General features: G+C 40.4%; 2 protein-coding genes across 4 annotated transcripts; both read right to left on the bottom strand.

Annotated features, from left to right (window-relative positions):
- Positions 1 to 258: 258 nt before the first annotated feature.
- On the bottom strand, positions 259 to 11,994 carry LOC112562971. Of its 3 annotated transcripts, none has more exons than XM_025236638.1 (2): positions 7,677 to 8,687; positions 259 to 4,076 (listed from the first exon to the last, which is right to left on the bottom strand). In XM_025236638.1, exon 2 carries the CDS (start codon positions 4,031 to 4,033, stop codon positions 2,429 to 2,431), a length of 1,605 nt encoding a protein of 534 aa, XP_025092423.1. In that variant the 5' UTR covers positions 4,034 to 4,076; positions 7,677 to 8,687; the 3' UTR covers positions 259 to 2,428. The 3 variants fall into 3 exon arrangements, with proteins under 3 accessions (XP_025092423.1, XP_025092414.1, XP_025092405.1); XM_025236629.1 differs by lacking the exon at positions 7,677 to 8,687 and adding an exon at positions 9,726 to 11,994 and having other exon boundaries at positions 260 to 4,076; XM_025236620.1 differs by having other exon boundaries at positions 260 to 4,076; positions 7,555 to 8,686.
- A 118-nt stretch (positions 11,995 to 12,112) lies between these two features.
- LOC112562965 (lamin-L(I)-like) lies at positions 12,113 to 23,991 on the bottom strand. Its single transcript, XM_025236607.1, has 11 exons — positions 23,447 to 23,991; positions 22,169 to 22,301; positions 21,112 to 21,261; positions 20,076 to 20,246; positions 19,800 to 19,925; positions 18,250 to 18,470; positions 17,414 to 17,633; positions 17,039 to 17,143; positions 16,702 to 16,818; positions 16,235 to 16,333; positions 12,113 to 15,806 (listed from the first exon to the last, which is right to left on the bottom strand). Exons 1-11 carry the CDS (start codon positions 23,851 to 23,853, stop codon positions 15,774 to 15,776), a joined length of 1,782 nt encoding a protein of 593 aa, XP_025092392.1. The 5' UTR covers positions 23,854 to 23,991; the 3' UTR covers positions 12,113 to 15,773.
- Between the last annotated feature and the right edge of the window lie 2,172 nt (positions 23,992 to 26,163).

The raw sequence follows: 26,163 nt of genomic DNA, 5'->3' as shown, positions 1-26,163 counted from the left end.
ACACTCGCACACACACTCGCACACACTGTCGAACTACGCGTACACAGGAAATAAGACATTTCCCTGACACACAACATTATCCTTCTCTTGTAATCATCTTGTAACTAGCACTTTTGTGTTTATTTTTTTTATGTGAGCACTCTTGTTAGTATCCCTGCAAGATGAAAAGCGTGTAAGGTATGTTGTCATTCCAAAATACAGATATCATAAATTACTATATTAAAACAGAAGAAATGTTAGTCTCTCACTGTTTTAAACTGTTTATTTTAATTTGTCTGAATTTTTGTTATCTTTGTCAAGATGCATCACGAGGAAACTTTTGTTTACAAGTAAAACACACTATAAAGGGAAGCATGCACAAGTTGACTTTTTCTGTTCATTTATTCCTCCTAGTCTTTCCGTTTGCATTCTGATGCTTTTCTGTTGAAAGATGAAGTCACGTTTACACTAGATACACCACAATAAACTGTATGCAGCCCTTCATAGTGTCTAAAAGTTGTCGAATTAGAACAAGTTTCATGGCTGGCACTTCATTCACTGCTTTACTTTCTACTCTTGTACCTCATCTTTATGTTGTTAAGTGTGTCTATACGTACCTCACTGTTTACTTTCATGTATCATTATTGGTCTGGTCAGACAGTCCGATCTATATTGGTCGTGATGCTGTGCGTTATAAGTTCCCATTATCATTATTATTAAACAACTGTCAAATGATAAACTGATCCAAGGGACGCAAGCCACATAAAAAAGGTAGCGCGTGTTATCTCCCATTTCTGTGTGTTTTGGAAGTTATGTTATCCGCAATCAAAGTTGTTTTCTCAATAAAGGTATAAACAATTAAATCTATATAAAAAAAGAAGAAAATAATCTCTCACTGTTTTAAATTATTTAATTTGCCTGTTTCCTTATTACATTTATCAAGATGCATCCCGAGGAAACTCGTCAACACAATGCTTTGAGTATGATGCGTCCCACTCTTTGGGCTCCCAGAGGTTTTCCGTTTTGGGATCGAGACTTTTAATCCGTATAACCCACTCTTTTTGTAAGGGTCTGTCTTTCGGAAACTGGCGAAAAGTAAATTTCGAATCTTTTCATGGCAGTCGGCTGCAGCACATTCTCGAGGCAAGGTTCTGTCTCACTTGGTGAACAATCTTACTGAAACGTCATGAGGTCACGTGACGGAGGACGAGACTTCGTCGAAGCAAACGATTAAAAGAGTCCCTTGACATTTCTCTGTAAACACCTGATTATGGCGCATCAACGCCAGATGATAATAAAAAATGTATTCCCGAATCTACCGCCACAAGCACATCGCTTATATCTGAAAGCTAACAGCAACTGGAAAAAAACAGTCCCTGCCCGAGGTTGGTACACAGATTGGAAAAAGATTGTTTTTAAAGACTTTTTCCAACCACAAGACTGACACATTAGTATGCATACACACTAGTCATGGCAAGTAAACATTCGTCGTTATACTGACGTCGTCTTGTTATCTCCAAGGGTGTTCTTTGTTGTTTACCATTTGTGCGATCATGCGTATGGAAAATAAACACCCAACCCGCTATGGTTGGACAGGTTCTCATGTCTCCCTTCTATAAATAGTTAATATGGCAAAGGAGCTTCTAGGCACCCTGTGAGAATGTGAAAATATCGTCAATTTGCATTTGTAGGCAAGAAATATCAGACGAGCTTACAAGAACCGCATGTGGAAATCGATATCCGACAGGTAGAGAGATCGATGTCTTTATTTGTAGTCCTGTGTACAAGGCGTCGGCATCTCTCACCCATAGCCTCAGAGAAAAGAATCTAGCTAAATATTCATGAGTTTAGGTAATCCTTCGTTGCATAATCAGCCGTAGGAATAAAAGGCCTATAGGCACTCATAACACAAAGCACTACTGCAGGTGATCATTAATATGAACGAATAAGTCAATTCTTTCTCTCTATTCGTTTCTTTTTCAGAGACGAGCGCGCACACCCCCTTCTCTTCCCCCGTAAAGAAGGCTCTGATACACACACGCTTTCTCTTGTTTTCTAGTTCACCCTCATGTTCGCAGGCGGAGATGTATCTCTACATCAACTAAATTGTAGTTTAGACTGCGGTGATATTTTCAGTGCTGTCATACACCCCGGTGCTACATTCATATCTTCATGTCATCTCAATAATCTGACTTCATTGTAATCTATGTTACACACAGCAATGTAGACCACAGGTGGTCAGCCACATTTTGATATGTAATGTAAATGTCACAATGCCAAATTAGTTGTAAGGTACCTACACTAGATGGAACCTGACGAGAAGTATGTGCTTATACCTAAGTTAACGGTCAAAGGTCGTGCACCAACTGTTTTTGACAGTCCATTCCTCAGAAGAGCATTGACAGATTGACCGGAAGTTGCCATTTCCTATGTCCTATCGTGGTCCTGACTACCTGTGACAGTAACTCTGGTCTGGGTAATCCCTCAGGAAGATGAGTCTGCGAATTTTCTTCTGAGCACGTGCACGCGCCCGCGCGTGGGGAAGTTCTGTCTGCGCTCGGCTCATTTTCGTTGATCTGTCTTCTTGCACATTTCTTGGCTTAAGAGGTTCGCTCCTCAGAATCCCGAAGTCAGCAAGATCTCGCGGATTCACGCTCAGTTCTCGCTTGTCAGCGGGTGGGTCCGACACCTTGCCTGTAGCGTCTCTATCGTCCGCTCTGGGCACGGCTGAAGTTTCGTTGAGTGCTCCAGACTTTCCAGAGGCGCCCACCCCATGATGGTCGGAACCAGACGGGGTCCGAGGGCCCTCGGAAAGCTGGTTTATGATGTCAGAGGTCGGGCGGGAGGAGTCTGACTTCTCTTTTTTGCGAGACACTTTAATGGCGGCCAGAGAAGTGGTAGATGGTACAATTCTGTTACCATCCAGGATGGGAAGGTCTGCTGTTTGACTGGTTTGAGACGAGGTGGGCAGGTTTGAATTATAAAGTACGTTACTGTGAGAAGAGGAAGCGAAACCTCGCTGTAGGTGGGAGATGGACGGGTCTTGTGAAGGTTCGTTTCCACCATACTCTGACTGAGAGTGCATGTCGTCCTCGGGTATGACACCCAGTCCTGACCTGTGCAGCTTCATGCGCTTGGCGCGGCTGGGTCGGTACCGCAGCTTGTGTCGCTGAGAAGACATCGTCATTTCTCGCAACGAGTCGTCGGGGATGTCACTGCTCTCTTCTTCCTTCACTGACGTCAGCAGTTCACCTGTGGTCTTCATCCTCTTCTCGCTGTCCTCACTTTTCCCCTCTCTTGGGCTAGCCATGCCTTCGACCTTTAACCCCGACACGTCACTCTTGACCTCCCGAGATCGTTCTCGGAACGGTCTTGGAGCGGCTAGGTCGCGACTGAGTTGGAACAATTCCAGATGGTCGTTGATGAACTTCAAGCTTTCCTCCATCTTGGCAGTTTTGATAGCCTCATGGCGGGAACGTTTGCTCCGGAGGCTGAAGTCCACGAGATCGAAAAGGTCAGAGGCGCTCACAAAACTGACCTTCACTCTTTCGTCGCCGTTATTCTTCGGCGTGGAGAAGGCGGCGTTGGAGGAGATATCCGGAGGAAGAGATGAGCTCCTCCGCTTCGTAGCCTTGCCAGGGGCTGGGTCTGTGTCGTCGTCGTTGTTTCCGCGTCGGCCCGTGAGCTCGTCCAGCGACAGTGGTCGACGTCGCTGGAGTAGCGAGGACTGTTGGCCGTGCCCAAAGATCCCGTGTCTTTTGGGGATGTGGTTCGCTCTGACCTCTAACCCTACGCCTTGAGCAAATTCGGGGTTGGCGGCGAACTCTGCGCGCGCTTTTGATATCTCGCGCATGCGTTCTGTGTATGCAATCATGGAGGTTCCGCTAGCATTTCTGGAATTCCTGCTGCTGTGGGGCATGCTGGGAAGAGAGCTATGGTGGTAGACGCTGTCCAGTGGCCTAAACGCTCCCGCCTCGCTCTGGCCGACACGTGCTGATCGAACAGTGACGTCAGTGAGGGCGAAATGGTCGAACGCCATGGCAGCGGGCTTCATCTGAAACCTCTCTCCTCAGCTGCAAGATGCCGAGTCGACAATTCTGCAAATAAACAAAGAAAGAACAAAGAAAATACCACAGTGTAAAGTCGATACTTCTTGTGCATTCTACGGTGACTAAAAGATTAAAGGTTGCACTGACTAATCATTTACAGCATAAAAATGCCGTGGAGCCAAATTTCTCAAAAAGCTTCTTTTAAGGGTTAGGGTTAGGTTTATTTTTAATTTTAAAATATTCGAAACATGCATTGTAAATTATACTCATACTGCATGTGTGGGTTTCTTTTTATTCTAAGCTTTAGTAGGATTGTGAAGCCGTAAACTACTATCATATCTTAACCTCCTTGGAAACGTCCACTGACGAAAATATAGAGGTAGACCATGCTTAGTACACGAATGTGCGAATGACTGGGAGACTACATTAATGAATATGCACGAAGAACTGTAAGAATGCATTAAGAAATGTGATCAGGATGTGTAATGAGGACAAGTGGTCCTCGCGTACCAGTCTCGCGACAGCCATGGTTTTCAGTCCCAGACCTCGTGACGTTCATTTACCCCCTCGGCAAACTTTCTTTTGTATCAAGACAGAGGGGCTAGATTTATGAATGCTCCTAATTTTTTCTGTGCACAGAATTGTCGATAACTTCAGGAAAGGGGGAAGGGACAGGTCCAACAAACTCTTGAGTCCAACACAAGTACCAACACAATCCAGCCATGAATCACATTTGAGGTGCGACGACGCCCCCTACAGTTGTATCTTTATTTGACCCCACCACTCCGCCTCTAAATCAGGATTCTTCTTGACTGTGTCAGCTGATGTAATTACCCATGTAATTAATGCCGTTGATCTTTTGACAATGTAGCGTGGTGTGTCGCTAGGAACTAGGCACAGAGCTGACTTATATCGGCTTGTAAAAGAAATAGGGAATCGGATACTTGGCACAGCAAACATACCACCCAGCTGTTTCGAGTTAAGTTCACTCTATACAGGGTTTGGGAAAGCTCAAGCAGTGAGAGGGAGAACTAGATGAGCTTTGTAGAGAGGGTTAACTCTCACATCTCACGCCCCAACGACCTAAAAATGGCTAGGAGACGACCTTTCTTTATTTTTTTTTAACCAACTAAAATGATTTACAAATTATAAACATTTAAACTTGGCCTTAGTCCCACGGCTAACTAAATGTTTGCAATTTATAAGCATTTAACAGACTGTTCTCACAGTTGACTTTTATGTGGAGGCTAGCGACGTGTTGTGCACTTGACCCCGGAGTTTGAGGTCAATGCAGAGCTCGAGTGTATTGTTGTCATAAATCTGGCACCAGTGTATGTTCGGAGTTAGAAGTTAGCCCTCCACTCGAGTCCCACAGCTGCGTTGTTACAATCACTGCAATGATGTAAAATGTAGTTTTAGTTCTGTGGTGAGACGGGCTTGAGTGGATAGACCATACTATGACAATACTAATGAACAGGGAATTAGTTTTTAAAACGAACGTGTTGAAGGTCGAGCTGGAATCGTGTTTTCCAGGCCCCTGGTCACTGGCTTTTATTCCGACTTGTTTTACGAGGAATAGGGTAGGAGCCGAGTGGTTGGTGGGGTGCTGGGTCAACCGGTCTCAATCATCCCGCCCCCTTCTCCAGCCAACCCCGTGACAGATTATTGGAGCTGCTGGTTGTTATGTCTTGGTCAACTATTTTGCCATAAAATTTAATTTTCAAAGTGAAAAATATACTTTTTCTTTTTAGGCAAAAGTCCTCGACCTCCAGTTCCCACAAATTGTAGCTCTGGCAGTTAAAGTAGGGAAATTTCGTCTGCAAGTAGTCCAGAAGTTTGTCCGTGGTGCTACCATGAGAACAGCTCCGTGCTGCGCCCTTTGTGTCGTCTGCTCTCCTCGGGTTGAAGGGTCACGCCTGGGCGATCGTGGGTATACCTTTCCTCTTTGTCGGGTGCAGTTTGCACATCACTCTGACTACCGCCGTTCACGCACACACCCACACTGAAGACAGTCCCAAACCGTTTTACCAGGGTGGCATGTAATGAACTCCATTCATGCAAACAATGATTATTGCGCCGGTAATAGAGAGCTCGCGGCACACCCGCTTTGTTCCCAGGTACACCTGTAACCCAGGGTAAGAGTTCTTCACGTGCAAGTTGATTTTCGTCACTCAGCAACGCCTTGGTGTGGTTTCAATGATCGCTGAACTATCGAACAATCTTCTCCACAGCCAAAAAACTTTCGTGATCAAAGCTACACTAACCGCAAAAAAAAAACCGAATGAGGATCGGGAGGGGGATGTTTTTCTTGTTTCCTGTGAACCACATTCCCAAGACCAGGATTTTTGCATGAACTGTTTTGTGATTGGGCGCCGATTCTTGCGTTTCTAGTGGAATCCTGATATATGTATAGCAGTTTGAAAACTGTATTCAGTGTAATATGCCGTTAGTTTTATTATGGTATGCTGCACGTGTTTAGGTTGGTTTTTTTTTTCTTCAAACGGTTCAAAACTCTGTTAAATGGGTTTTAGAACATAGCAACGTACGTGGTCTTACCTGTACCACATATAGGTGGGTTTTGAAGCTTTATACACGCAAAAATGCTTTTAGTTACAAGTATAGGTGGTATTTTAACTTTATATACATATTACCGTTACATCCATAGGTAATATTTAGTGTGGCACCCACTCGTAGTGTTTTAGAGCTACATCTGTGTTTTGTGTGTGGCAGTTACACGCACGTGACACATGGTATACTAACTGACAAGTGGTCTACCTCAACGACAAACACTTGTCACTTCAGCCTCAGCCATTGCTGCAGAAATGGGAAGATCCAGGGTAATCCACCCCACCAGGTCGGCAGGCACACGGGTACTTGGCTGAAGTGTACCAGGACTGTGGCACACACCACAAGCACTACCCTCCAGTCTGCAAGTCTGTTGATGGTTTGGTTGTAACTACTTGCAGAAACTTCTCAACGGAACTATTCCCAGCTTAACGATTGTTTGGTTTAGGCAAAGCACACTTCAGGCACATGAAACAAAATTCTTTGCAGGACCATATTGTGTTTACTCCTGTGTGTGCAAGCCTAGGGTTTGTGTGTTGGCCACTCAGTGGACCCTGAAGGCCCCAGATAAGGGACGACAGCTTCTGGAGGGCCGGCAGCTCAGCAAGAATGAGGAAAACCCTCAGAACTGAGCAATCGGAGAACCCCAGGAAAACCTCCAGCACCCTCACTGGTCGAGATCTCAACAAGCAGCTCCCGGTGGAGAAAGAAATGTTATAAACCTTGATAAACTCAAGTTCCCCATACGTCTTACCGCACAATTTTGACAACAGAATAACCGTCATTGTACTTCAAGTTCCCAAACATCACAAAATGAGAAATCTTGATAATAGCCTAACCACCGCTGTACTTCAAAATCCTCACTTGTCACACTGCGAAATCTTGATAATAACTCGATAATGTTATACATCAAATTCAATAATCAATGGAAAACTAATGAGCATGATAATGTTATACCTACCGTTCTTCATGAGCTTCAATATGAATTCCTGATCACAACGGGATACTGGTACATACCTCAATTTCCCCGAATGTTACACAGCAAACTCTTGATAACAAAGTGATCTCACAATGTCTCCATACCTCAGATCCCTCGTCCTTCTCCGTTATGCCCCGGCGACATTAGTGACAAAGACAGAACACTTCAAATGTGTTTTTCTCACGCGGTGTCCTGTCTTTGATGTTCACCTGCTTCGTGAGAGCGTCGACTGCCGTTTGAAATGTAGATTTTGGTTACACTCACTACCACTTACTCAGATCGAAGTCGCTGGCAAAGAAAAAAAAAATCCACCGCCAGTTCCTTGACACAAACAACTCCCACCTGCAGGTAAATAAAACACAGTGCCGTGTCCTGCTTGTTACGAACTTGTCCTGGCTGCTGGAGGATTGGATGTCAGACTCGAACTGTCTTCCATAATCCGCGCTGAACACCTTTAACCCGGCGAGGCCGTGGGAGGCACGCGAGGATATTCTGTGTGTCGCCTCGTCTTGTAGGCGCCGAGTCCAGCTTTTGTGTGAAGTTAGAAAAGGTCAGCGTCGGGGTCGAGTGACGGCGCTTGAGAAATTATTTTATGAACGGCAGGGAATATTCTTCTATGAAAGGAGGAGAACTCGTTTCCTTCGTGTGACACGACAGGGTACATCTCGGAGAGCAGGAAATTAATTTACTTCCAGCTTTGGGTAGCAAGCGGTGTTCACGTTCGAAGCCAGCGGTGGTGCGGGTGAGCCTGTCCGGAGGGAGCGTCTGGTCAACGGTTGACAAAATTATAAGGTGACAATCCCAGCACAGAAAATTCACAATATCTTTAGAAAATGTGACATAACTTTCAGAGTGGGATGCATGTGTTCCAATCCCCCACAAAACACCCAAGTCAGATATTTAGTCATGTTCTGTGAGTCTTCCAGTCTTACTACTGTGGCGGGGACATGTTGTCTGCGTGTCAGCGGCGATATTTCGGTCGATGTTTACGACCGGCGTGAGAGGAAATGAGGGAGGAGGATATGGAGAGTACAATGCACAGGTTTAGCCACCGCACACTGCACAGGAAATGAAGCGACTTGTCACCGGCAGACCGCCTTGTCTGATGGATCCATTTATCGGCTTCCAGTTATCTTCAGGTCGTTAGAAACTGTCAGCACGTGTCCGAGGTCTATTGCTAGTCCAAGTTTAATGAGACAAATGACATCGATAAAGGTGTGCAGTGTGACACGTTTATGAAGTGAAAGCTACCGAGGTGGGTAAATGAAGGAAAAGATGTTAGTGTGAAATGCTTTCTGCGGCTGGGAAATTGCAACAAAACCATTCGGGAATCCGTTATATTTACTTATTGTATCTGTACGTCTGTGGCGTTAACTGTTATCATTCGAATTCTAGAAAAAATACAAGTTACAGAGAAATCAGAAAAATAAATGGGGCGGTCATTTCACCGGCAGAAATTGAGTCGGAAAAGAATGTTGATGATGATGGATGATGATGATGAAGCACGGGACCAGTTCCCGGATATATCTTAATCATAGAGAGGTCAGGACCTGCCAAATCTGATTTCATTTCGATGGATTCCGCATTCATCAGTCGCAGTAATTATTAATGTCTTTGCTGACACCATCACTCACCTCACCCAGGAGGTCAGAGCGAACCGAGGACATAAGTGCGAATATAATGCACAAATCTCATTGAATCGATGCCCAGTTGTGTCGACTGCAAAGCTATTTATTAGTTAAGCACGGAAACTACATCGGGTGCCGCACTGACTGCAACGGTCCTGAGCATGGTGGGCGGTGCTTACACCCTGAACACACGGTGCGACAGAAGAACAAGCGGTAGGGATGAAGAAGGTGCAGCAGGACAGACGATAAAGACTTTGTTTATCCCAGAGCTCAGTTGGTGAGGAAAACAGAAGTGTTAGAACCATACACACAAAATAGCAATCAACAATACCAGGACACTTTCATACTCGCCACGCCAAATAAACCCACGATTAGAAAGAATTCAGACTTGAATGTGATCAAGCTTTGTTCACAGAAAAACGGTAATGTTCACACAGTGCATGGCTGACACAACGAAAGACAGAGTGGCAGTGTCGATGGAACACCAAGATGTCTCTTGATTACACAAGTGTTTGCTCTACCTACCTGCCAGCCCTCAGCTCCACTCACACCCGCTGGTCAGCGTTGACTGGACTCGCACCTCACACCATGTTCCGCCAGCCTGGACAGAGTCTCACCCGAGCACCTGAGCGGTCGCATGCACACCCACCCGGACTCCCCCACCTCCCCTTCCGTGTCGCCTGGTCGATCGGAGGTGGTCGTTGACGTCCGCCGCAAAGCTGTTGTTGACAGCGGCTGATCGCCGCTCTCAAGCCTCGCCCGTCAGCGGCGAAACAACAAACAGACCGCCACCAACCTCACCTGTAGTCTGTCGCGGATCAGCCTGGAATCCCTCCGCGACATCCGCAGAGAAATTAATGCGGCGCAAAGTGTTCGTCCTCCAGTAGAGATGGTGGGCGGGGAAGTGGGGAGAGGAGGTGAGGGGGTTGCTACTGGTGTTGACCGCCGAGCTAACGACTGATGTGGTCTCCCAGTCAAGCATGAAGAGAAACAACGCTGCGTCCAAGAAGAGATCCGAATCCAGGACAGCCAGTTTTCACTGTATTGGTCATTTCGTTCCGCCTGACAGCAAAGTGGAAAAAGAGGGCATGTGGGAGGGGGAAGGGCCAGAGTAAGTTTTGCGAAACCCGGGATCAGTTCAAGACTAAAGACGGGTAAATGCGGAATCGGTACAAAACTGACTACATCATGCAAATAAAATATTTTGTTTTAATGTAACGGCTGCACGCAGCTCAAATTCAAACATGATCACAGCCGCACCGTATCCAAGGGAAGTGTTTATAGTGAATAGTATCTAAGGACCACAAATGAAATAAACTAATACCCAAATTAAAAAAAAAAAAAAGCTTTGCCGTTTTTATACCGCACGTGACTGATATACAAGCAGGTGCGATCCCCAGGTGTGCCAGCATAAACGAAACTGGTTAGATAAATGTTTACTTACACCAAGAGCGAGTTTTCTTACTGTCACGTGCTAGGCTACATGTGTGTGTGTGTTGTTGGGGGTTGGGATGGTGTTCTTGGACATGGGACAGACAGGTGGACTATTTCTTGACATCGTTCCGGACCCAAGTAGACCACCTTGTCAGTTCCTACGCGATCTGCAGGTGAGGTAGGTCGAGGGCAGCCAGACAACACAGTTCATGATGAAAATGTAAAAAGATATGTCCAAAATTTATTTCACAACTGTGTGATGTCAGCAGCAGTGAAATCCCGAGTCAACGACGGGCTCCTGTATTGCGATCTTTCACATCAAGCCCTCTTTCACTTTGTACCTTCTAGTCACAGAACCTCTATCTTCATCTTCGTCACAAAAAAAAAATTAATAAATAATAAAAGAATACGAACATGTTTGAAAGGTAGTGTCTACTTTTCATAGCTAAGTTGTGCTTAAATATTTTAAGCGTGTCTCAAATGTCTGCCTAACGTCCAGCCTTCCTCAGGTCGTCTCTCCCCCAACAAAAACACAGAAGTGACAGGACAGGTCATTCACTCGGCTACCTGTGAAGCCAGTGTAGCATGTCATGCCGACATTACCAATTCTCGCACAGCAGGTTTTAATGTCAACCATTCGTATGCAGATGAGCTGTAAACATTTCTCATTCGCAGCCGGTATTTGAACTCCGCACGGGCCAGTAGAGAAAGTTGTGCCGGACAACCCTGTTCACACTACTTTGGGGGTTAGTTTCAGGGTAGGTACATAGCACCTCCCTAGGGCAATCCACTAGAAAGGTTCTCTTAACTGGACACAAGTTTGCTCAGCAGATTTTTACATCCATAAAAAATTGTACAGCATTCTGGTTGAGAAATAATTGCTTGCACACACACTCCGTCTTTTCTGCCTTCTGTCGGGATTACATTTCCTTCAACAGAAGGCCGGGAATGGTGTTCACAGCACGAGGACCGTAATGCCCCGCGACAAATGCCAGCCTGGAAACAGCTAGCATGATGGTTGCCAGCCATCAAACAAGATTATGATGATTTGGCCAAGCACGCAGCTCCAGCGCTCATTAGGAACAGTCTGGCAACGCGCGAGCGTGAAGGGCGTCTTCCACCCGCTCTCGGCCGTCAAATCACGTGACTAGTCACACGCGGGTGAGCAGTGCATCAGTGATGACTGGCCGAGCATCTGCTGTCAAGATGCTGGAGTTACAGGCAGGTTTCTTAGTTTTGAACTAGAATCGGTTAAAACAAGAACTAGTCTGGGGTCTAATGATGATGGAATCTCGCTGAAAGAAGCGGTATTGCCCCGGGGTGTCTTCTGACATTTTAAACCAACGATTTCGTCGGAATGAAACAGTCCAGCGCATGCAACCAAACAAGTGATCAGCTTCCCGCAGTAGAGGCGGTGGTTACATAAATGCACTGGGTGCACTCGCGCACTCTCAGGTATACTCTTAAAAAGCAACAAATTGAAAAAGTCATTTATTATATAAATTGTGTGAATAATGGTATGATGTAGCATTGTACCACAGGCTCTAATCATTTCTACAAAGAATATTGTTTTTGATACAAATTTTAAAGAAACCAGTACAAAAGATAGTAAAAGGTTCCCTAGATACATGTTTGTTCCTAAAACGGCCTCCTTGAAAGACCAGGAAAGATATACTCACTTTCACCTAAAGTGTGACCTTTGAATTTCTTACTACTGATGTACTCTGAGAAAATAAGTTTTGAAAATGCTTGTCTACAAATAGGATACATGTTTTGACCTGGAGACACGCAGAGCAGATTACGTCAAGCACAACTCCAACAGAAATTAAGCCAGCAGCATATTAACGAAGCAGAATGCAAGGTGTCTTTCTATTTTTTTTTTCCCCTTCAAGCCCATAAAGCAACATTTAAACCACGAGGATAAAAAATGTAATAGCTGCCAGTTTTTCTAGTGTTTTGAATACATCTGTACTTTTCATTTTCTGCACTAAAGCTCCTGGTAACCTTCCCACAGTCCCGATTATCAAATGGAAATGACAATTTTTTTCCTCCAAAATTTACATACTTTATTGTTCTTTCGTGGGCTATTATGGCCCGAGCTATTTCGTTTACTCTAGCCAGTGGTGCAGAGTGGGAGGGATAAATAAATTAAACCAAGGACAAAAAAATCAGAAAAAAGTACATGCACTAAGAAAGCTGCCCACTGCTAATATATGAGTGAGATAAGGGTCAGCAAACTAGATCTTGCATACGAGGCTACAATGTACATGCCTGTTTTTGTAAAATATCTTTAGCCATTTACCCATGCACATCAGATCATTCAGGGAGATCACTCACACAAAAAAAGACATCTCTATCAACAACCTGAGACTGAACCAAACAAAAATCTGAATGGAACTCTGAGAAAAAAAGAGCCATGATTTTAGTGAACATATCTAATACAACAGGTGAGCAATAACTGTTCCATTCTCTCATGAAAAATTAGATCACTGCCTATCTGTGGTCACATGGAACAGACATAGCAAGAAATGGGATTACAACTGTGTTTAACTTGTCCATTCCCACAAATAATTAAAAAGTTTCAAAATTGCAAAAACATTAAAAAAACAAACTTATCTTTCTTCAGGCCATCAGGCATTTGGTAAACTTAAAAAGTTAAGCTGATATTTTAGACATTAATCACCATAACACTTATGCTATGTTATCTCTACATTTGGTTTGTATTAAAACAAGAATAACTTGACTGGAAAACTGATAAAGAAACTGGATCAGTTTAATGTATCTAAAGTACAGTTCACATCAAAATGATGAAATCAATAAGAGCGATAAATAAGCAAATATCAAACTTGGACTGGTCTCATCTATTACCTAGGTTGTCAAATATCCTTCAATAAAAGGCTAAAACATGCAGGATTTTTTTGTAATGACTATTTTTATTTTATGGCTAATCCCTCTAATCTCAGAAAATATGAAATACTGTTCCAGAATATAAGCCGAGGAACTTCCAGGTTTCATTATTGTTCTAATAGATGTCAAGATCTCCTTTTCAGTGCTATCACAGATGGATTATTTTTGATGGTATCATTAGCATGTGCTTAAAACATCAGAGAATTTAGTCTATCCACATTCTAATTCCCTGCCAGCAACAGAGATTAAACCTATTTAGTTAGAACTTCAAATGCTTAAAAAAAAAAATAAATAAAATAAAAAAACAGGTAAATGGTTAAAGTTTCAACCTTGGAGAAACTGATACCTACAATCATCTCACAAGACTCAAGTGTTAAAAACTTTGGCATAAAGAAGTTTTAATGAGAAGGGTTTTAAAAAAAAATCTAAGCAATGGCAGTTGGGACAAAAGGCCAAGAATTTAAATTTAAAGTAGTGACAGCAGTTTTTACAAAATGTGTACAGCTTGAAAAAAGTAAACTTAATGACTAAACAAATATGCACAGGATTGCACTAACAAAAATTAACAGAAAGCATATTGATAATTTTCACATTTTAATCTGGCAAGAAATTTTAGCACAGCCATGATACAAGCAAGCTGGCAAGAAACTACCCAGCCTTGGTGAGTTACACTTCAAGAACAATTTACTCTAAATAGTTTTGAAAATTTGCATAAAAAAGGACAGTACTATTATTCAACATTTATAAGATTTAAAGGCGAAAGCTTTAAACTTTCAAGGTGACAGAAACCAACCAAATTTTTACAGAACTGACTGGATTTTATGATAGGCATTGCACACAACATGGACAACAATGACAGCAGAATAAAAAGCCACTACTTAAGCAAAAATTTTGTTGACAGAGGCAGTTTTTTGCAAAGGAAAAGATCAGTATTTAATGCTACGATACAAATCTGTACAGAAGGCAATAAAAAAATTTTATCTGTGAAAAAATTTATGATTGGTTGTTTAAATACACAAAGCTGAATTCTGAGGCACTCTTGTGAGAACAGAAATAAAATGCACAAAATTACCGTTTCCCTCCTATTAATGCTAGCCCCTTTAGGAACAAGTGTTTTGCCTGTAATACTAAAAACCAAAGGTGCAATTACAAGTTGAAGTTTTCATTCATTCTATAATGCAACTTAAAAAAAAAAATGTTAACTACCAAAAAATACCAACTTACTTTTAAGTCTAGATCCATTATCTCACCACTTATTATTTTACCAAACATACCTCTTGCTAGTCAATACTGAGTCACTGATGTGTAATGCACAAACAATATAAAACTCTTCTGATAGCTGTTGGCTATTAAAAAAAAAATGTCTGCCCCAACCATCTACATAATATCAGCAGTGGAGAAATGATACACATACATCCAGAGATGGAGGTTACACTTCAGTATCTACCAAGTTCACCTAACAAATAAACCTTAATCATTTGTTCCTGATATATAACATCTTATTTTAATGTTACATCAGCATCACACTTCTGATACAAGACTAGAGCCAATGCAATAAATGTTGGTAATGTGTGAAATGAAGGACACTGGCATAACAATTCTTAGACATATTCAAAGCACAAAAATGTCACTAAATCTGTTTTATTGACTATTAGGAAAAAAGTACTCTTCAAAATGTAATGGTCATGCAAGTGACAATGCTGTTTTTTATCACCTGTTCCTTCTGGCAAGAAGTGTTTTTATTATTACCATTTTAAGTTTTGCTTTTGACATTCTAAAATACTTTCTTTTTAGGATACTCAAACTAATAAGCTTAATATTTTTATCAGGTATTCATTACATTGGGCTTCATCATGAAATATCTATCCAGAGTCCACTTCACTAGGACTTTTTTTTAAAAAAAAAGGTAAAATAATTCTATAACTAAATGTCACAACTTAATGATCTAGAAAATTCAATTTAAATTTAAAAAAGTATTATACCCAGAAGTACGCATAGTTAAAAAAAATGTGGTCACACGCATGGCAGGGTGTGGGGATAGGCCATTTAAAATCACAACTGCAACATATCAATTTGCCTTTCACTGCCTTTCTAAAAGTCCTTTGGAATCCTGCTAATGTGCTGTACTGTTTGCCTCTTTCAGTATCGGGTCCCACAAATGTGTCCTTGACTTGCTGCTAAGGAACTTCATGCAACACACGGTGATTTAGGAATGAAGCTCTTCATTAAGGACTACATAATTATGCATTTCTCCCCATCAGGACGCTGCAATAAAGAAAAACAAATACTAATTTTATATATGCATGACAGCACTACTGAGATAAACAACTCCCTTTGTTCTTAGATTGAATATGAATGTGTCTTTCTGCATGTGGAAAAATTCTCAGCCACATATCAAGCAAGACTGCGTGAGAGAGTGAGATTATTGTTATCTTTGTTGACACTGTATAGCATGTTCTAGAAGAGTAGCTATCCCTAAATATTTCGACCACCTACAAGTTTTGCACATTCTTCGATGCCACAATACTTCACGAAAGTACACATGTGGAAGTGAAAACTGATATTACCAGAAAGATGTCATGAATAACCTTTTTCTTTTCTTTATTTTTTTATAAGGGCGCATATTCTTGTAAATGACATTTTTTTAAATTTTAAACCTATAACAGTGGCAAAAGGATGCGAGAATAACTTACATCTCCAGCATCCAGATCATCACGAGGACCAGAGTGTCTTTGGGTAAACTGAGTGACACTGCGTAACGAAGACTTGGACATACTGAGGGTTGCTGTCTCCTGAAAGCGTTAAACATTTGCTGAGTATCTAATGTCAAGGAAATGCATGGAAGTAATGTAGATACAATTCATGAAAAACATCATAGAATTGTCATTTGGTTTTGAGCAAATAAATGTTTACCTAAGTTTTAACTTGAAATGGTCGTCTGCAAAGTCTTTTCCAGTAAAAGAGGCTCTGTTGGCTTTTACATTTTAGAGACAATGATGGGTCGGAGTTTTTAATATCAGTGATTACATGGGTGGGTGTCCAATAACCAGAAAGGCTAATTTAACTGCTAATGCTATATATGTTATTTCACTGCTAAACATATGCCATCAGTTACTGACCAGAAGAAAACTATGTACCAAAACTGTAGAGAAAAGATTACCTTTTCTTCATTATCTGTCAGCACTGTCTTCATTTCATCTCCCACAAACCAACGCTTGCCTTTCATCACAACATCACTAGGTGGGTTATGTGTTGCATTGGAATCAGAACTCCATACCTGCAAAAAGAATTAGCATAAGCACAAAGAAAACTTTCAAAGAAAAATGTTTAATATATTCTACGAAAAAACATCAATCTTTAAGATTTCAGTTTCTCTTTCATCTGCAACATAAATGCAGTTTTTGAAAAATTTTCCAAACCGTATACTGACATAGAAACAACCAAAAATGTCAAATCTGCTATACTTACATATATATATAAAACTTAAGAAAACTTACTGTGACAGTCTTTCCTGCTTTGACCACCAAGCTGCGATGAAACTTAAAATTTGTCTCTTGGTCACCTACTGTGTGTACAAGCTGCCATGATCCAATGGGGATATCCTACAACACAAAAGTAAATAAAATTCTCTTTATGAAAATTTCCGTATGGTAGTACATGATAGTAGTTTAGAACACTTAAAATGCTCCTAGTCCTAGCAAGCACTGACTTCTAATAAATACTTCTTTTATACTGATGCTATCAAATAAAATTTATATAAACCTAAACCACAATATGATTAACCAATGAATTTCTGGACAGGAGTCTCTCCTATGTACAAACAAAGGAGTCAACTTAGTAAGATAAAGTGACACTAGTTTACTTTCTCTTACCTTTGAAGATGTATTGCTAAGTTTGATAAATTTGCCGTCTGGGTCAACCTGAGAAATTTCAATGCCACTTTTAGCTGTGCCACTCTGCAAGTACCCAGAACTCTGCTGAGTTAACATCTCCTCTGCAGACTCAGTAACCTCAACACGTTTCCTTTTTCCACCTCGTGAAACTGAACGAGGTGGTGTGCGGGTCTGGGAAGTATCTATAGATATATTCAGTCTGAAACAAGATGTTCTTCATGTAACATAACATTTACAAGAACACTTCTTAGTAAAACATTGTATACCTATGAAGAGACTACTAAAAGGAAAAACAGCCGCCAAGGATGATAAAACAAACTTAGGTTGTTTTTTTTTTTTAAGTTCACTGCATAAATCTTCAGACAGTAATATGAATCATGCATGACATATCAGGGAAGCGGATAGCAATGGCATTTGAACCCAGAAACACACTAGTTTAAGACCTGTGTGATGCAATGACTTTACATCATCAATACAACTCCATAGAGAGATGGCAAAAAGTAAAGCAACAGGAGAAAGAGAGAGAAAATGATACCACACACAAAAAAGCTGGCCTTGATGAAAGTGTGATCTGTAATACCTGACCTCCCATCAGTTTAAAAAGGGTTATAGGTTGACCTTAAACTTTATTTTCTTATGATGCATCAGTGGCATACATTTACCCAAAACGATACTTACACCATTTTTGAGTCAACATTTTGCAAAACAATCATTTTTTTAATGAAATAATGACAAGGAAGCAAACTATAGAAAAGTAGTATGTTGATTTTTAGTATCTTCTAAGGACATAAAAGATAAAAAGCCAGAAAACTTACCTTGTTTCTTCGCTCTCTATCAGTTTGCGATATGCTTCAATTTCACGGTCTAAACGAATCTTGATGTCCAAAAGGTCACTATATTCCTGCTGCTGTTCTTCAAGGGTGAGGCGAAGGTCAGCAATCTCATCGTCCTTCTGTGCAAGTCTGAGGCGAAACTCTTCTTGTTCTCTTATTAGCTGATTTTCTAGGTCACGGATGCGAGATTCATAGCCAGCATTCTGCAGCACACAAAATATTTTCCACGGTCAAATTATATGTTCACAACATTTATAAGCTTAAAAAAGAAAAAAACAAAACTAAGCATTGTACATTAAAACTATTCAATTTTTAGTGATAAGATAGAGGAAAAGGATCATTTCAGCCATTGAACAGAAAAAGGGGTTTTCTTCACGTGTTTTTTGTGAACAAATGTTCATGACAAACTGTGTAGTGTGACAAAATGGATGGCAGGGTTCCCAGGGATCAGGAATGGTGCCAAAAAAGGACCTTAAAAGGACCTTAAAAGTACCTTTCATGCATTCGTAAGGACCTAAGTGACAGTCATCAATGCTTAAGTTTTTCTCTTGTGTGGTCGGAAAGATGTATTATTTATGAATCTGTGGTCTTCTCTATGTTCTCAAATACATGTATTTCTAGTAATAAATAATCAAAGAGTTAATTTTGATGCCTGTCTGCCATATTTAGATTAGATAACTTAAAAAGTGTCCTTAGCGCGCTGATAACATACACCGTTAATATTCCAAGTTTTCTAGAAATCTAAGTAATAATAATTGCAAAACCTGAAAGCCATTCTTTTGGTGTAATACAAAAGTCAGTTCACGTGTCTCTCTCGCACACACACTCTAACGGGAAGAGAGAGAGAAATAGAGCTATGCACAGTAGTACTAGAAGATCAAAGTTCAAGAAAGAGTAAGTTTCTAAAGACCCTTTGAAAAAAGAGTGTTTTTTGCGAATACGGAAGGGCAACTAGTGTTGTACAGATGTGTAGACCAAACATGCGGCGAAAAATTGTCGGTATTTTGCGCCAAAGTCAACTCCGGAAATAAATTTGTGGTAATATTTTATCGATAAAAGGACTTAAAAGGGTCACAGAGAAAATGTAAGGACCTGTGTGAGAATTTGAAAGGACCGCATGGCAAATAAAAGGACTTAAAAGGCCTTTCGGCGAAAATTCAATATAAAAGGACTTAAAAGGACCTTGCAAGGACCTGGGAACCCTGGGATGGACTGTTCCTGAGTTGAGTGTCTCCAAGATCCAAACATTTGCTCCAAAGTTGTCCCAGAAAGCCTTTTCATACTGGCTAGTTTTTATATTCCGCTCTCCTCCATGACTTCATGAGTCTGGTATCTAAGTTGAAACCAAAAAAGATTGGTCCTATGTCCATGACTCACCGAAGATGTCAAGTAGTACCTTTTTTGGAAAGGTGTCCCAGTGCTTTATCCCATGATTCATCACATCATTAGGTCGTTGTGCCTTCTTACACTTGGGTTGTCTGACTGCTGTTTCAAAAATACAGTTTAAATACATTACAAAATGAAAGTCCTACCTCAGCTCTAAGTTTTGCTAGCTCTGATTGAAGTTCGTCAACTCGTCGTTTGCTAACACGTAGTTCCTCCCAAGCCGTCCCTGATGCAGCACTTGTGCGCTCAGCTTGTGCCTTAAGGTCAGCAATCTAAAAATCAATTATAAATCAAGATGAGTTTGTAGCCAACAGTGCAAAGCAAGAAGTGTCAACGATCAAATGCTTTCTCACTGAAATATGTATTTCACATACACTCTCTCCCTGCTCCAACTCCCAAATAAAAATCTTTTAAAATATTACCTTGTTTTCATACAAAATCTCAAGCTCACTTCGGACCGTCTGAAGATCAAATTCATGCTGCTCACGGATGTCACGCAATGCCTCAAGTAGTCTGGCCTCATACTCCTTTTCCAAGCGTCCATCTACTTCTTCGATCTGTGTTGTGGTGCGGATGCGTGATTCTTCAAGCTCCTGATAAAATAAACAATATGATATATATTTCAACTCCAAAAGCTCACTTTTAAGGATGAATATTTCTCTCTACAAGTTACTTCCCTTGGTTTGTAGGACAGAACACCTGTCCTTTTCAAATTTAAATCTTTTGTGATGAAGTGAACAAAATGGGACAGACCACATGAGTCAATGTCAGTTTGGTTGGCAAAATCTTGTGATTTTTCTGATTCTGGATAATATTTATTTACATAAGGATGAAAACATTTACTTGTGTGATTTAAAAACAGGAACTTTTTGTGTCCATGTCAAGGTCTCACTGTGGCTTTTTGGGTACACTGATATATGCGAATTTTCTTTAAAACGAAGAAAACACTTCCTGATGATAAAATAAGTTTATTTTTGCTAAATGTGATATTTAAAAATTATTTTTTGTGATATATATAGTTATTGTTATTAAATTATAAATTGAAAAAAATACAATATGTGGCAATGGAGAAATCTTGTCTGAAAGGGAGGTGACCTTATTAACTGAAAACTGAAATACACACATATATATATATTCACACTTGAAATTCTCCCTCCACTTTCTCAATGTTTTTACCACTTAACAGTGGCTTGTTTGGTCAAAAATTTAAGCACACATTCAACCATTTTTTTTTATTGTTTCACGCACTTGTAGCTTGACTGATGTAGTTTCTATAAATTATAAAAATCTGCACTTTCCTTTTATTAGTGGGGTGGGCATGGGTCGGGTAGAAACAAGTGTTCTTCCTTCGCTTAGCAACAATATTCAGCTAGAACACACATTTTACACACAGTCTCGGGAATTTACAGCTACTGTCATTTATTATTTGAATTTCAATTTTTTTAAACTACTGTTTACCTGTTCAAACACCTGTGACTTGAAATGCATATCCTCTTTGAGACTCTGAACACGATTTTCAAGATCAACTCGCAGAAGTGTTTCTTCCTCCAACTGCTTCTTTGCCAAAGCCAGTTGCTTCTCCAAGTTAGCAATTTCTGCTTTAAGTGCCTGGTCAAAGTAAGGTTTACAAATTTAGCTAGAAAATCTAGATAAAAAGAATGCATTAACTGTTCACATTTTACAAGCAGCAAAACAATGTTATTAAACAACAGAAATGACACATTTACAAAGCATAAGAAGTGACCATGAAAAAAAACAACTTATTTTCCTGTATGCAGCAGTTAAAAATTTTTTTTAAAAAAAACAGCAGTTGAATGCACATATACTCAGAAATAAAAATAACTCAGATAACATAATAATGAAGCTTCCACATGTACATGACATTATTCTCAGCATCGTATAATATTAATATATGCATGTCTCAACAAAACACAAAGTAGCATGGTAAAATACTATTGTTTCAATGAATTTTATTGGGGAGGGTTAATTTTTTTTTAAAGAAGTCCTTAACTTACAATATAGTTTAAAAAGTGAGAAAAAAATTACTGTAAACGGTTTCCATTTTTTTAAACAGTTCTTTGCGGCATGTACTGAGCAAATGGCTTATCTGGGTTATTTGTTTTTGGTTGTTTTTTGTTTGTGGATATTTTGTTGTTGTTTGGATTCACTTGTGTTTAGTTGCCTCACTCTTTGTTGATGAAATTTTTTAAATCCTCTTATTCAATCTGTAAGCAATCAGTCTGAGATGCAAATAGAAGAGTAAAATCATAAGGATATTGTGCATCATGTCCCTGAATTTTGCGGTACAAACACCAGATCTACACTGTTAAAAAAATATTATTTTTCAGTGGAACATAACTTTTTTCAGTTGGTTTGTTAGATGCTGAATTTCTTTGTGGGAGGCTTTAAACTGCCAATCAATGGATAATTTTAGTTACTGATTTACATCCTAATTAACAATTAAGAAAATAAATGAAGAAGAATGATGGCCTAAAAAAAAAAAAAAAAAACCTACAGCATTTTCCTTTTCTAGGCGCTTGCGTGGTGCATCTGCTTCAGAAAGTTTGGCCTGTAATTCAGCAACCTGGGTCTCCAGTGACTCCACACGGCGCTCATAGCTGGTAGCATCTCGATCTCGACGGTTGAATCTAGGTACAAGACACAAAAGATGTATTGTATTTTACTGTTATTAATCTTATGATACTTGTCACTCTATTAGCTGAAATACTTAGATTGATAGCTTAGGGGGTGGAAGAGTAGGTGGAGTGGGTTCAAAGGAATTCTTTTTCTCACTTAAGTATAGTCAAGTCAAACGATAAAATTAAAGGAGAACTATACAAACATCAATGACTTAAACCATTGTCAAGCTTATTATCACATGTAACATTTTGCTTCTAATTCTAAACTGTTTAACTTTATATTGTTGTAGTGCAGTTTACAGCTTCCATTTTAACAGTAATAAAAGCACCACACATAGAAAAATTGTTCTATGGTTCACTGTTTGACAAATGTTCAGCTGTTAAAAACAACAAAGGTAAGTAAGAAGATGGAGATCCACAAATAATTATGTAGTGTATTATGCAGGTTCCCCACCCTTTGCCAGTGATAAGTGACCTTTTTCTACATTTGATGGCTTGTAGATTATCTTAGTGAATTTGCTTAGTGAACATCCCAGAGAAACCAAGTAGCTAATTGTCCAGTACCCTTCTACCAGGCAAATTATCACTAGAAAACTACCAGGAATGAAAAATATTCATATCCTACATAGCAGCTCTCAGAACAATCAGTTGAATATATATATATGCTCCCACTCCCTTAAAAAAAATGTAAGACATTAAAAATACAGTATGTTCAAATTTTTTTTCCTTACAATGTACAAAATAATTATGGCACTTGACAAGCTAAACATTAATACCACAGACAAATTGGTTGGACCAGCTGCTAGTATTACTGGATATAAGGTAATGTCTATTGTTGGAAATTGGGTTTTTCCCCCGTAAACATAATAATCTCTCTACAACTAACTTTTATTTTTACAATTCTAAGATTTTGCATGTAATGTATGTCTCCAGTAACTTCATTCACAATTAATCTCTGCTGCGGTGCTAAATGTTTGCGGTTATGGTCTATTGCACACAAACATCGAATGTCTAATCTCAGTTGCCAAGTGACAAAGCCCACTTGCGCTTAAAAAGAAAAAACCAAACAAACAAACAAACACCAACAGATTTCAAATAATGTGTGTAAAAACGCACGATAAAAATAGCCTGAGATAAGTGTGCCAAATACTTACTTTGCCAAGAGATCTTCATAATCAGTCTTGTATTTGTTGGCCTCAATCTGCACTTTCGCCTTCTCGCGCGCTGTCTCATCCAGAAGACGCCGAGCATCTGCTAATTCGGTTTCGTATAAATTCTTCACAGACGACACTTCACGCTTGATCACCTCTTCAGTGGACTGAATCTGTGTGCACAGTCGGCTATTTTCTGACTCCAAGTGCCGTACTCTGTCGATGTAGTTGGCCAAGCGATCATTGAGTCCCTGCAGCTCTTCCTGCTCTTGTTGTCTCGTCGTGCGAGCCGGCGATGGCGGACGTTCGCGTCTGCGAGGCGATGTTGCACTCGAGCCGGGCGTCTCACTACCTGATGATGTAGAGAATACAGTCGTGGTCACTTTCCGTGTTGTCTGCTTCGTCGCCATTCTTGAAAGTCGACTCCACACAAAAAATAAAGATTAAAATTCGAACTTGTCCGTAAAATATTAATCGCGAACTGCAAATGGCCGGCCGGCAACGCGTGCTCGCGCCGTTTTTTCAGTCACGTGACAGCCTACCTTGGCGTCTGTTAACTATTTCCGGTGTCGGCGACTAGTCTTTTGTTTCACAGACTCGGCTTTCGAGAAATCAGAGATTTTGTCAACGCCATGAAAGGTGCAAGGCTCAAGTTTAACATTTCAAATGTTTAATTTTGTGTCCGTTTGCCCTTTGAACTTCTGTAAAACGGGTAGCGAGTGCGTGCGTGCTGGGTGAGTGCAATGAGATGCGGCTGGGTAACCTTGCATCTACTCATCCACTCCACGCCTTCATGCCACGAATAGTTCGGCGAGTTGTGTGGGTGGCATGGGTGGAGTGATTTATACAAACTGCCGAGCGACCATTGCAAGCATAGACGAGAGGTCTAAGTATCAACAACGTGTAACAGTGTTACAGCGTGTTGCGCCACAATGAACTTCTCGCTACTCTTTGAACTGAATACGCTGTTGTGGTTTCGGACACCGGGTTTTATTTGGTTTTTTTAGCGGGTGGAGGTACTGGAAGGTGGTGTAACTAGAGTGATGTTGCCGATGCTCAATGCGAAGTCACTATAAGTATAGCGAATTCTCACTTAGGCTGCTGGCTACCGCAATCAATGGACGGTTACTTGCCGGGATGAAGTGTTGGTCATTTAATTTCAGTAGGAAAAAAAGAAAACCACCCAAAGAATGAAACATTTGCGAACATAGTGTGTATACGTGAGCACGTGATGAAAGAGTGCGGCAGTAAAGATAAATTTCTGTTTACCCGACATAAGCAGAATACCGTGACGACCCAGTTCTAATGAGTCTGCACAACTCAACCGTGCAGCCGTTACAGAGTAGTCATCTCAAAAAACCGGTTTTTGTGCTGCGTGTGTGTGTGTGTAGACGATTTTACCTCTATCATTGTATAAATAAAACACACATGTTCATGTAGCAAACTATAGTATATTATAATTATATAATAGAATTTACCGTACTTATTAGAGTGGCAGCATCTATATGGTATATCTCAATCTCTCCATTGTTAAGCACAGAGTGTGTGGCATCATCTGTGTTATCTCTCCATTGTCAAGCACACAGAGTGTGATGGAGAAAGGTGGTTCAGCTGTGAACATATTAAAAATATGAATGGATTTATGCAAGGCACCAAGAGCGTAAAAAAACAAGAGTGCATGACAAAAGAACAAGTGGTAGAGCTTGTGCGCACATATATGTATTAGTTTTTAATTATTATAGTAACGGAAAAATGTTATATGCATCTTTAATTAGCTATATTTAGGCCCGTCTTTCTGTCTTGGCGCATCGTTTGCCTAACTGCTAGCGCCAAGAAAATAGCTGACAAGTGAACATACGACAGAACATGAAGGGTTTTTTTATTCTAATTTTGTTTTAAAAAATTGCAAAGATATGCATTTCTGTCTACGCCCGTTGAAATGAGGATTCGCCCCGCTGACCTACTTTCCAAGCGTTGTGACGCGTTTGTTTGTTTGTTTTTTAAAGTAGCCCAATCAATGCGCGAGTTGGCTGAACTGTAGTTTGCTGAGGAGGCAAATGGCTAACTACACTTTAACACCTGAACATTCTTGCTAAAAATCCCCAACATTCCCCTAACATGTCTCGCTGTCAATCAAAATTTTGAAGCCATAGACATAAAAATGAGACCAGCTGGTTTTTTTTTTTTTTTAATTTTGCAACTCACTCGATGTTCTCTGTGGTTTTACTGACATACAGCAACTTTACCTTAGAATTATCCCATGGTGCATTTATAAAACATATTTTTGTATTGTTCTTTTAATTCTTCAATATTGTTAAATTTTATGTATTTTTTACAAGAGGGTTTATATAATATACCTAATATACCAATTATTTATAACCAAGGAAGGCTATAAAGCGTAACCAAACGCAAAATGGATTGTGATGTTGATTACGATGCTACGCCTTTGCGAGGGTTCTGTAATTTTCTGGAATTGCTCTCCAGTGCGGCCATGTTACAACAAACATATCTAATGTTCACACTGATGATATGCATTACCCTTCGTGTCACGTGATTCATCAGTTGCTGAAAAGATCACAAGTGCTCTTGGTGCAAAGAAGTGTAACTTTCCTGTTACCAAGTGAACGTGATGATTCAGCGTGGATGTAAGCATGGACTGGCAGGATTTGGGTTTCCTGAATGTATTACAATAGCAGTCATGACAAAAGTACTATATAGCA

The sequence above is a fragment of the Pomacea canaliculata genome, linkage group LG1, assembly GCF_003073045.1.
Source record: "Pomacea canaliculata isolate SZHN2017 linkage group LG1, ASM307304v1, whole genome shotgun sequence".
NCBI classification, from domain to species: domain Eukaryota; kingdom Metazoa; phylum Mollusca; class Gastropoda; order Architaenioglossa; family Ampullariidae; genus Pomacea; species Pomacea canaliculata.
Note: the sequence above shows the minus strand (reverse complement) of the source record. Positions and strands in the feature narration are given on the sequence as shown.